This window comes from Alexandromys fortis, unplaced genomic scaffold (assembly GCF_014885135.2).
Source record: "Alexandromys fortis isolate MF-2015 unplaced genomic scaffold, M_Fortis_MF-2015_v1.1 scaffold_254, whole genome shotgun sequence".
In the NCBI taxonomy this organism is placed as follows: domain Eukaryota; kingdom Metazoa; phylum Chordata; class Mammalia; order Rodentia; family Cricetidae; genus Alexandromys; species Alexandromys fortis.
Window position 1 is genome coordinate 843,931 of NW_026068130.1, and position 12,781 is coordinate 856,711.

Genomic DNA, 12,781 nt, shown 5'->3' on the forward strand with positions numbered 1-12,781 from the left:
GTTGGCCTTGATGTCATTCTGTAGCCAAGGCATGCGTTAAACTTTTAATCCCCCTCCCTCAGCCTCCTGAGTAGCTGGGATTACAGGCCTGTACCCCAGGCCCAGTCCTGTCTATTCTTAAACCATCCTTGCATTCCTGTGATAAAACCTTGGTCAAGAAGCAGTATCTTTTGACTTGCTGATCTTTTATTTAAGACTTTTGCATTTATATTCCTATGTAAAAGCAGTGTTTTCTTTTTTCACATTATATTTGTCCATATTTTTAGCAGGAGCATTCTCAATGTAAACTGAACTTTTAGCTAGTTCCACTCTGGAGATTCTTTCTGGGACCTAGAACTATTTTAAGGAATAACTTTTTTTTTTTTTTTTTTTTTTTTTTGAGACAGGGTTTCTTTCTGTACAGCCCTGGCTGTCCTGAAACTGGAAAGACCAGGCTGGCCTTAAACTCAGAGATCCACCTGCCTCTGCCTCCAGAGAGCTGGGATTAAAGGCACGTGTCACCACTGCTGGCTTAAGGAATAACTTTTTTTTTTAGGGTGAGGTTAAATGTTTATTTAGGGGGTTATGGAGGAGGAAGGGTGAAGGGGGGGGACAGAGAGAGAGAGAGAGAGAGAGAGAGAGAGAGAGAGAGAGAAGAGGAGAAAGAGACAAGCAGAGAAGTGGGGAGAGAGGCAGAAGCGAAGCTGCCTCTCCGAGAAGAAGGTGGAAAAGAGAGAAGGAATAACTTTTTGACATTTCTTCCTACTTCTAGATTTTGAATTCACTTGGAGAAAATTTCCCCTGCCCACTCTATTTAACTGTTAAGATTCTCCTACCACTGAATGTTGCAGATGATCCTCGAGATGGTTGTGCCACTTTGGTGCCTGCTGCTCCCTCAGTATTACTTCTCTACACACTCTACAGAATCATGTGCACGAGTGTAGGGCTCCTGTGGCTGCAGAGGAGACACCTACATTTCGGTCCTTCTGAACTCCCAGGGCTATGGCACAATGTTCTCGGCATGCTGCTCCACCCACCTTTTCTTGCTAAGAGTTTGTTCCACCTTTTCTTGCTAAGAGCTTGTTTCATGACAGGGAGATGCCGCACAGATTCAGATCATACAGTTTATTTTGGTGAGAATTAGAATAGTGAATGGATGTTAAGTCCCATGTAAGCATTCTGATGTTACAAACTCCTTGTCAGCTGGCCAACTGGTTAGCTTGGACACCTGGGCACAGGCTTCACAGCACAAGGCAGGCTGTCCCGATACTGAACAAAGTCTAGAGCAGTGCTGCCTAGAACCTTCTGTAATGACGGAAACGAAGAGACGCAGTGTGAGCACAAATGATGATAAAATAAATTCAACGGACTCAGATATGAACAGTAACTGCCACACATGGCAGTTAGGGGTCCCATCTTAGACTGTGTAGAACGAGAATCCTGGAAGCTGAGGAGCCTGCGGTGACCATATTCAGTCCTTACTGTGTGAAACAGGAGATTTGAGGCTCCCAGGGATGACAATGCCTTTGCAGCATTAGATTCATGCCCTAGTGGTTTGCTCAGAGAAATGTCATATAATAAGGCCAAGAGGATCATGGGTAAGAATAGGAGGCCATGTGACTAGTGGCCGAGAGCTTAGTTACTTATGTTTTTAAGAACCACTTAGTTTCAGCACAGCTGGGGGTGTGTGATGACACTCTCCATATCTCGGCTCTCACCAAGTGGGAACAGGGTCATATAGTGCCCAGTGTGCTCATGATGGGAAGGCTCAAAGGGCTACAGCATCTGAGATCCGACCAGATTTTACTCAATTTTTTTTAAATACATTTTTTTTTCTTTCCAAAATTGGTCTGAAAGACTATCAAATGTGCTGTTGTGGGTCATGACTGCTTAAACCCTGCAAACTGACTTGAGGGCCTGCTGTAGCAGCCTGAAATGCCCACCAGGCTAAGGACATAGACAGACAAGAAGAACAAATGACTGTAACATGTCCTGCATTTTCTCCATGGCTATAATAACCGTCACCAATTCACCAGGAAGACCGCGTGGCAAGATTTAATAGTGTTGGCATCTCCAAATGGTGTGTGGCATCATAGGCCAACTACCACCAGTGCCTTATTATTGCCATTGGGTTGTGACTGTTGGTATAGTGACGACTTCAGGAGCAATAGGTGGATTAAAAAACCGTGGCTGGGAAGTTCTTTCAAGGAGAGGGACCAGGTGAGGAGCAAGGAGGACTCAGAACCTGACGAATGTGGCATCTATCTGCCGCACGGAGGGTAGGGCCAGCATGATCTTCCGCCGGTACTGTGGGTCCTTCTGCAGGGGGTTGCGCTCCAGGTACACGGTTTCCAGGTTCCTGGCACCCTTCAGCTCATCAAGGTCACTCCAGCTCTCCAGGAGATTGTCATTCATCTGGAGGAACACGAGGAAAAGGCTGTTAGAGATTAGCTCTGGCCCCTATGTGCCGGGATCCCCAAATATGAGACAGGGGTCATTAAAACACACCACAGCACTGAATCTCAGCATTCCTAATGCTGTGATCCTATAGTTCCTCATGTTGCGAGGACCCCCAGCCATTAAATTATTTTCGTTGCTACTCCATACCTGTAATTTTGCTGTTATGAATTGTAATGTACATATTTCTAGAGAAGAGGTTTGCCAAAGGGGTTGCAACCTACAGGTTGAGAACCACAGCTCTATAGTTCTCCTTACCCCAATCCCTCACAGATCCTTCTGTCATCACTTGGCTCTTCCTGGTTGCCTTTTAGCAGCAACGGGAAAGCTCCACCTGCTCACACGCAGACTAAGTTCATTAAGAGCCAGACCCAAAAAGAGGAACATGGGATGTACTCACTCATATTTGGTTTCTAGCCATAAACAAAGGACATCGAGCCTATAATTAGTGATCCTAGAGAAGCTAAATAAGGAGAACCCAAAGAAAAACATATAGGCATCCTCCTGAATATTAACCTTCATCAGGCGATGAAAGGAGACAGAGACAGAGACCCACATTGGAGCACCGGACAGAAATCTCAAGGTCCAAATCAGGAGCAGAAGGAGAGAGAGCACGAGCAAGGAACTCAGGACCGCGAGGAGTGCACCCACACACTGAGACAATGGGGATGTTCTATCAGGAACTCACCAAGGCCAGCTGGCCTGGGTCTGAAAAAGCCTGGGATAAAACCGGACTCGCTGAACATAGTGGACAATGAGGACTACTGAGAACTCAAGAACAACGGCAATGGGTTTTTGTTCCTACTGCACGAACTGGCTTTGTGGGAGCCTAGGCAGTTTGGATGCTCACCTTACTAGGCCTGGATGGAGGTGGGTGGTCCTTGGACTTCCAACAGGGCAGGGAAACTTGATTGCTCTTTGGGCTAACGAGGGAGGGGGACATGATTGGGGGAGGGGAAGGGAAATGGGAGGCAGTGGCGGGGAAGAATCAGAAATCTTTAATAAATAAATAAAAGTTAAAAAAAAAGAAAATTACCTTGTTGAGAATAAAAGCTGCAGAAATTATAGAAAAAAAAAAAAAAGAAGAGCGGGGTGGCGCTGGCTGTACACCTGGCCCTCAAGCAGATCTGAAGCGGGCCTGGCTACTCTTCCTACACACTGGTTTTCATTAATTGCTACCAATGCTGAGACTGCACGGACTGTAATGCAGCTGGCCAGAGGCTGCTCTACTCCAAACATGACTCTTAGATCACCTTTGTGGTACATTTCTGAGAATGTCTAGTTCCTGTATGCAAAGGCCACCAAAGGCTGACAAACACTGCCAACACCAGATGAGGAACACTGAACCCTAGGCTGGGGTCTGAGCATGGCAGGAGAGTGCTCTCTCTTTTCAAATGTGCCATCAAGATGAGACCGAACTGGATGACTCCCACAGTGTTCAAAGATGCATGTTGTTTCACATTGGGATCAAATTTTGAGACAAAGCTACCTTGGGTAAGAACCTACAGTACCAGGTTAAACTATCCAAACCCATTTTCCAGTCTAAGTGCTGAGGCAGAGGCTTGGGAAGGGTACCTTTAGCAAAGTAGCCACCTAGATGTGGGCCATGGTAAGCTAGCAAATGTTTAAGCAACATCTTGTTCTACAGGATAGAGAAAAATCATGATAAGTTGAGTGTGCTACTTTCTATGGTGCACCATGGCTGACTTAGCACCAACATGACACCACTAACTATGGATTAACTATAGATGTTAGGAGTGTGCACAATGGACACTCATGTCACTTAGGGTTACTGCACCTATGGGTTTGAAGACAGAAAATAAAGTCAGGACTAGCTGCTATGTCAACAGCCTGAACAGAGGAGCCAAGTCTAGCATCAAACTTTAGGGCTCTGCCTGCGGCTCCTGTTCTGCCCATGTAGAAGTCGGAAGTCATGTCTGTAGATACTACAGGCTGCAGGGTTTGCAGCAAGCAGCTGTAGGAAGAAGCAGGGTACCACTCCTGGAGACATGACCTCTGCAGCCTGAGAATCTACCATGGGACAGACAGGCTACATGTGAAGCAGAGGGGAAGTGAAAGATTGCATCAGGATGAAGGGTCACTGGATGAGAATGCAGTGGAGGGGGGCATCTCAAGAACTAGATTAAATTCCATGTAAGAGCTTCTCAGGCACTTGTCCTGAGACTTCACTGTCCATAGGACTTGACCTGGTACTATTCCTTTGGGTTTGAAGCACCTGGTCAGTATAGGTTCTGGGACTGTTGTTTCTCCTGTGCTGATGATTCATGGGGCCCTATCCTGTGTGAAGCCCTGAAGAACGCGGGATTTGGCAGAGTGATAATATTTGTGGAGAAAGGTAGGGAAGGGATGGGCAATACAACAGTGAGAGCCATTGAGGGGATCATGGAACTTTGTAGGAATTACGCTTTTATTCCTAAATGGAATGGGAGTTGGGAGTCCATACAGGATTTTTTTCTAGAAGGTTCTTAATGCTTTTTGCCCTAGTTCTTGTCTTTTTATTAACTCATACACAATAAAGATATGGAATGTTTCATAAATGTCTGTCATCTTTGCATGAGAGCCATGCTAATCTCTGTATTGTTCAAAATGTAGTATATGTGCAGCCAAAGCAAGCACAAGGATTTTATTTGGAAGGTAGACGCAGGGCTTCAGGTCAGAAGGCCATCAGAACATACAGGGAAAGGATGCTGGGCAGGTGGCAGCAGCAGAGGTGGGAAGGGACCGGGGTTTTGGATGCACTTTGAAGGCAGAGCAAATATTTAGATGTTGGAGTGGATCTGGTACACAGGAAAGGGGAAGTTTAGGAGGGTGCCAAGACTTCTGGCTTGAGGATCTGGAAGGATAGAGTCATTGAGGGACTGTGGGGATAATGCATGAGCTCGGGCTTGGACTTGTCCTATTTGGGTGATGGCTCAACACACGAGCAGACAGCTGGATCCAGGAAAGACAGTGGAGCTAGAAACAGAAGCTGGCTGCCAGGAGCACAGTGGTGACATTTAAATCTGTAAGATTGCATAGGGCTGTCAAGGAGAAAGAAAACTGAAGACTGAATGCTGGAGCATTCCTGTGGGCGCAGAATAGAAAAGAAGCAAAGACAACCAAGAAAGACCCAGGGAGACAGGAGAATGGAGAGCCAGTGGCTGGCTATCTATTTTGAGAAATGTACAGGAATCAAACATAATTGTTGTTGAGAGGTGGAAGAAAGATGCAGAATTGAAAGGATGTTGAATCTGGAATGTGTCCACTGGTACAGTGGGATTAAAAGCAGCGAATAAAGGGCAGAGCGTGGGCACTGACCCACTGGGACACCCAGATGCTGGCTTCCAGGCCATGCTGGCGGCTGCATGCTTAATTGCAGCAGGCTCAGGAAGATGGATGTCTGCTCCACACAGGCAATCACCTAACAGGGCAAGTCCAAGCCTGACATCATAAGCCCCCTTTGCTGCCCCTCTGTCTGGCTCAACTTCAGTGGATAAGGGTCCACCCCTGCTGCCAGGCTAGACAAGGACTGGCTGTGAAGGAGAACTGAGAGGGGACAATGGGTGAGCAGCGGAAGAAGTGAGGTCAAGTGGAATCAGGATGTAACCAGGCCAATATGAGTCTGAAGTTCTTGGAAAAGGGTATAAAGATTGAAGAGGTGGAGGAACGGAGATGTTAGGTCATTACAGAGATCACCTACAGGGACACTGGTATCACCAACAGTGTAGACAGACTGAAGTGGTGTCGGAGAGTGTGAACTAATTACAAATGTCTGCAGAGTAGAGAGTAGCTGTGCGTGGGTGTATGTGAGAGAGCTGTCAGTGTGCAGGACGCTGGGCTGGGCTATACAGCCTCTGCCAGCAACCATTAAGTCACTGGCCAGGTATACTATCAGGCTGCTTACCACTGACTGCAAACACAGGACAGAAGTTCCGAGAGGCTCAGTGGGCTGAGGCCAGCAGAGGCACATTGAGAGAAGAAAAGCATCCGATTCACTCATTGCTGGTGACACACAGGCAATGTGTGCTGCCAGAATTGGTGTCAGCAGCATGTAGGCTGCTGCACCAGGTTATCCTTCCTGCTGTAGATTTTGGTCAGCGTGATGTCTGCTTTACCAGTCTGGTAAGGATAAGGGGCAGAGGAGTGAGCCCTCCAGGGACCTGTGCCATCTGTCCTAGGTCCAGACTGTAACCGTGGAACATTTCAAGTAGCAGGAATGAGACAAACTGCCTCACACTGCCCATACTTACCTGCCTGCTATTTTTCTACTGGTTGTTTTCTTGTCACTTTTAAGGTCCCATACATTATAGAAAGTAATCTTGGCCTTTCAGGTGACCACCATACTCATGCATCATGTGAAATGTTCCTAGGTTTCATATATAATAATGCATCTAAAAAGTGTATCTAAAAGATGGATAGGATATATGCTAAAGAGGCTTTTCTTTCCTCTTTAAACCTGACCTTATGTATAATAAACATGCATTTTTGGGGCTGGAGAGATGGCTTAGTGGTTAAGAGCATTGACTGCTCTTCCAGAGGTCCTGAGTTCAATTCCCAGCAACCATATGTGGCTCACAACTACTGGTAATAAGATCTGGTGCCAACTTCTGTCTGCAGGGATACATGCAGGCAGACCATTGTATACATAATAAATAAATCTTTAAAAAACTTGCATTTTTATTATCAAGAAATGTAACAAAGCTTTTACTACTATGGGAAACAAATCATGTGCCACCTGATGACATTTGGCCAACAAAAGACAATGCGTCATGTTGGACCCCAAGTCCATCTAGCCGAGCCCTACATGGTGTTATCTAGAGACATCATAGCTGTCTTTGTGTACTCTATGATGCTCATATAACAAAAGCTCCCAATGATGTATTTCTCAGAACTGTTCCATTGTATGATACAAGACTACTTCTTTACATGTATGTCTCATCATTTTCTTAGGTCCTGGATGCGTCATCACCATGCTTTAGTGGGTGGGTATGTTTAAGGTTCTAAATGCTTCCAAATACTTGTGCTAAGCACAGGGGTTGCTGTACTACAGACTGGCTGCAATCATATTTCACAAATCTGCCTACTTCATGGACAAAATGCTGTATCTCATTGTTTTTTTAAAAATGGAATAAGTTAGGAAGTGCCAGCAATGATTATTTCTGTTTCTAGCAGCAGAATGCTAACCTCTCACTTGACATGTGTAAGCTCGGTTCTTACATTAACATGGTTAGCCTCACTCAAATGACAAACCTTCCTTCCCTAACTCCCTCTTTTGGACTCACCAGATCTGTATCAAGCATTGTTCTAAGGGTTGGTGAGACAAAAAAAGAAACAACATATACAGAATAGAATAGTACTCATCCTTCAAAAGTAGGGAAAATCTCACTTGTGCTAAAACAAGGAAGAGCCTGGAGAACAGCCAGTGAGAAAAGGTCAAAAACTGTATGAAGTCAGAAAGGAGAATGGTAGGAGAAGGACATTAGTATTTAGTGAGGGCAGTTTCGGTTCTGTAAGACAAGCATGGTGGTGGTGGCCACACAAACATGACTGTGTTTCACAACATTCTATTCTATACTAAGAAGGTTCAGATAATAACTTTTAGGTTATATTTTTTAAAGATTAAAAAGTCCTAAACAACTTTGTTCTTTGGTCTTCATGACATTTAATAGTAGGGAGACATAAATACAAAATTAAGCAAATATAGCTTCAGATTCAATCAACACTGGAGCAACTGTTGCTAGACTATAAACTAATAGAGTAGGGCATGGTGTGGGGACAGCTGCTTTCATAAGCTGGACAACAGGCGACACAAACCAGTGATTCCTGAGAGGAAAAAGAAATGGGTGAGTGCTATGGTCACCCTGGCTGGCCTCTTATGAGGAAGGGGAGTCAAACAAGCTCTGGAAGCTACACTGAAGTCAAGTGGAATTATGTTTAGGTGGGGAGAGGGGATGTCAGAATTTCTAGGTAAGAATGAGCTACATAGGAAAACAAAATCCAGAAATCCTGTTCTGTCTCCCTTTTTGTATTTTGAAGCAAAGACTAAGGCATATACAGAGAGTAGGGAGTATGGCTGAAATCTACCAGGGCCCACATGGGGTGGAGGCATGTCTGTGGCCCCCATGACACTTACTAGAGGTCATAGAGGGGCAATACACAGGGATAGAGCTGGTTAGCCTAAGAGGACAAAACATGTAGGCTCACCCCAGCAATAAGCCTTGAAGTCTAGCAGTGACTTCACTTCCTGCTAGATACAAAGTCCAATATATTTTGCAAAAAAACAACACAAATCTGACATACAACTGTTTAGTTTCACAATACCCAGCACACAAGAAGTTACTAGCCATGTAAAGAAGAACTGACAAAGAAACATAAAAATCTAATAAGAAATCCATCTGTGAGAAATAAAAAAAGAACAATGCAGGCTGAAGAGACAGCTCAGAGATTAAGAGCAGTGCTATTCTCGTAGAGGGTCTGAGTTTGGGTCTTAGCAGTCATATCAGGTGGCTCACACTCCCTGTGACTTGAGTTCCAGGGATCCAATACCATCTTATGGCCTCCACAGGCACACACAGTCCTCACGTGTTCACAATTCATACTCAGACACAGATGCGTATATATTAACTAAAAAAAGAAAAACCTTAACAATATGTTCTCAAAGAGCCAAAAGGACAACCAGAACAAAATTTCACCGAATAGGTATGATTAACTTCACTGTCAGCACAATTGAGTTTAGATTCACTTAGGAGATGTCTAGGGATGTCTCAGAGGACTTCCAAAGAAGTTTAACCAAGAAAGGAAGCCATACCCTGAATATGGGTGGCATTGTCCCTTTGGGCTGGGATCCTGGACTGAATAAAAAGGTGAAAAGCAGTATCATGAGATCCTGCTCTATTTCTCAGCCTTCCCGGCTGTGAGGGGTCCAGAGTTTAGCTGTGCACTCCTGCTACCATGAACCTAGGTCTGGAGAGGTGGTTCAGGGTTATGAGTGCTTGCTGCATAATGAGGACCACGGTTTGGATCCTGTGTAACAAGTCAGGCACCCTGCATGTGTATGTAACTGTAGCTCCAAAGGAGGCAGACATGGAATCACCGGGGCTTGCTAGCTTCCAGCTTAGCGGACTGAGAAAATAAATGCCAGACCCAGGTTCAGGGAGAAACTCTGCTTCAAATAAACAGGCAGAGGATGACAGAGGAAGTCACAGCTACCTTCTGTGCCACCCACAGGCACAGGCACCCATACATATACCTATGTACTACAAAGATACATAAACACAAATAAAATATGTAAGTCTCCAAAAACTGAAGTAGCTAAATAATGATCTTAAAAGCAGACTGGGTACTGCAGAAGGGAAAATAATATCTTGAAGACAGAGCAATAGAAATGGTGGCGCATGCCTTTATTCCCAGCACTGGGGAGGCAGAGGCAGGCGGATCTCTGTGAGTTCAAGGCCAGGCTCCAAAGCTACACAGAGAAACCCTATCCTGAAAAACAAAAACAAAACAAAACAACAACAAAAAAAAAAAAAAAAGAAAGAAAAAAAAAAAGAAATCACATAAACTGAGGCTCATCTAGAGCAAAGCCTGGGGAAAGGAGGGGTAGACGAGCAACAGATGTGCTATGATCTAATTACCAAAGGACTAACACACATATACTGCGTTTCAGAAGAAACTAAGGGTTGGGAGGACCTGGAAAATTTTTAGAGGGAAAAAATTTTTGTTTTCTTTATTTCATAAAAACTATATATTTACATATTTAAAGCTCAGCTGGGCACTGTGACTCATGCCTTTAATCAGAGCACTTATGAGGTACAGGCAGGTACATCTCTGTGATGTCAGAATGGTCAGGGCTACACAGGGAGACCTTGCCTCAAAATAAACAAACAAATAAACATACAAATAAATGAAATGATATATCTATAATAGTATACTAAAAAAATCGAAGGCAGGCATGGTGAGATGGCTCAGTGGGTAACAGCACATGAGACAACTTGCATTTGATCCCCAGGACACGGGCACGGTTCACTGGGCATCAAGGCTTCCAGGACTAGCAGACTTTCATTCATTCACATGTTTTACTCAGCAGGACCCACTGAGCCAAAAGAGAGATGCCAATCTCACTATGTTTAAGACTTACCCAGAATTCTTGCAGTTCTGTTAGATGGCTGATATTTTCAATCTTTTTTATCCTATTTGATGCAATGTCCAACATGGTGAGTTTGTTCTAAAATAAGAAAATTTTTTCTGGATTACTGAACTTAAATAGCAGCATGCAACCACATGCAACAGTGTGAGGCTGAGCTGAAGACTGCATAGCTACCCTCTATGTGCCTTGGGGCGACTTTGATAAAGCTGACTGATACCACCTACCCACTTCCCGTGGCTTCCTCAGCTGGACCTGATGCAGTGTTTTTGTTCAAAACCTCATGAAGCCCTCACAGTTCCTAAACTTTGTGTCAGTCAGAGGCCCCATAACTGTGGAGGACCCCAGTAAGACCTTTGTTCCTGTTCTTGGGGTCTGGGGAAAGCAGTGACTCTGAGCTTTGAGGAAGGAATGACAACCGTTGTAGCAAGTCTTTAGTGATTACTGTGAGGAAATACACTGCTGAATTACTGACAGTGGAATTCCTTTCTTCAGTAAGGCTGAGGAGCTTGAGGTTCGGGTGAGGATAAGATACTCCAGGCACACAATAGAGGTGGGAGGAATAACAAAGAGGCCTTCCTGTCTTGGACAAAGCTACCTGGGGCGATGCCAGGAAGGCCTAGGTACTGAAGGGCTAATATTGGGGCCTGCTAGAACTTAGGAAAGCAATGAAGGCAAGTGGGGCCTTAGCAGCTGAAGATGGTGTCTATGGGTACTAAGTATCCTGCAAGATACAGCATTGTGCCCTATCTATCCTTCCCCCACACCAGACAGGGTTTCTTTGTGTAGCCCTGGGTATCTTAACAGCTAGCTCTGTAGACCAGGTTAGCCTCGAACTCAGAGACTCACCTGCCTCTGTCTCCTGAGTGCTGGGATTAAAGGCATGTGCCACCACTGCCTGGTTTTATAATCGTTTTCATGGTTATAGTTTCAAGATTCAACAGCAGAACAATGTCATGGTGAAAATTAAGTCTACCGTAATTTATAGTGCTTGCCAATATGTTTTAACAAACCACAGGGATGCTTTCCTAGACTCCATGGCAATCTTACAGCTGGCGGGAAGTCCTTCCCCCATCTGCTCTAAAGATCTCTCTGCACTTTAGAGACTCATGGTCCTTGTTTCCTACTGCATTCCTGGTATCTTGATCCCAAACCTTTCCAAGTTTTAATGGAAATTTAAAAAAAATTCATAGTCAGTAGCTATTGATTAAAAAATGTCACAGGTGTGGCTTTCTAATCCCTTGAAGGTTCCACAGCACCACCCTACCCGCCTCCACATCCCATAAAAGCATCACACAAGCATTGGCACACATGCTAGAAGCACTGAGTCCAGATATGCAGCACAGGTATGAGAGTACCAAGTCACAATTCATGGAGCTTCAGAGTCAACAGAGCCATAAAACAACGATATGGGGCTATAGTGCCAACCCGAGGACACAGCAGGCTGGGACAGAACAAGCCCACCAATGGAATCATTCCCCAGCACTTGTGACAGCTCAATGAGCAAGACTGTAAACTAGCAAAACAGTAGTAGTCTGAAACCCACTATAGATCCGAGTCCAAGGCTCAGCAGGGAAGAGTGCTGGTGGTGGGCACTGGCCCCCAGGACGGCTCACTAACCTTTCTGACCTGAGATCCAGCTATACACTCAATCCCCTTCTGTTTGAGGATTTGAGTGCTTATTCAAAATCAAACAAGATTTTTTTAAAATTAAAACAAAACAACACAACAGGGTAGGGAAGGCAACTTATATACACGATAAAGAAACACCCAGGTCAAGAGCCAGAATAAACATTTTAGGTTAACGAAGGGAAAATCTCTGGGCACAGAAGAGCCAAATCCATCAGACAGGTGCCTTGGGACACTGAAGAAAGAACATGTGATAAGTGGGCCAGTGACAGTGTATGTGCCACTTGGGAAAAGTCACTTGTTTTTCTCCCACCATGAAAGTAAATTCTTGATTAAGATAAAACTTGGGAGAACGTTAGGTAAATACTTATACTGAAATCAATCTGAAAGACTGTCACATTTGATCAAGGTAAACATTACGATGACACAGTTACTGTTAACACAGTATTTCTCTGTTCTATTTCAGACATGACATGTAACTAAGACTTAGCTATAAGATGCCTTGGGTAAGACTCTACACTCACACTTCTTTCCTGTTTGAAGACAGACCTGTACCATGAGGGAATTACAGAG

At 44.6% G+C, this 12,781-nt stretch overlaps 1 protein-coding gene and 1 non-coding gene across 2 annotated transcripts in view; both read right to left on the bottom strand.

Annotated features, from left to right (window-relative positions):
* Positions 1-168: 168 nt before the first annotated feature.
* Positions 169-12,781, bottom strand: part of Ppp1r7 (protein phosphatase 1 regulatory subunit 7) — a 28,856-nt gene continuing 16,243 nt past the window's right edge. The window contains exons 9-10 of the mRNA XM_050125992.1: positions 10,574-10,660; positions 169-2,394 (exon numbers count right to left, since the gene is read on the bottom strand). Of these exons, the coding sequence (XP_049981949.1) occupies positions 2,218-2,394; positions 10,574-10,660 (264 nt within the window). The 3' untranslated portion in view covers positions 169-2,217. The remainder of the gene's footprint in view (positions 2,395-10,573; positions 10,661-12,781) is intronic.
* On the bottom strand, positions 4,972-5,073 carry LOC126490821 (U6 spliceosomal RNA). The gene has a single exon (XR_007589256.1). It is a non-coding gene; the product is annotated as a U6 spliceosomal RNA (small nuclear RNA).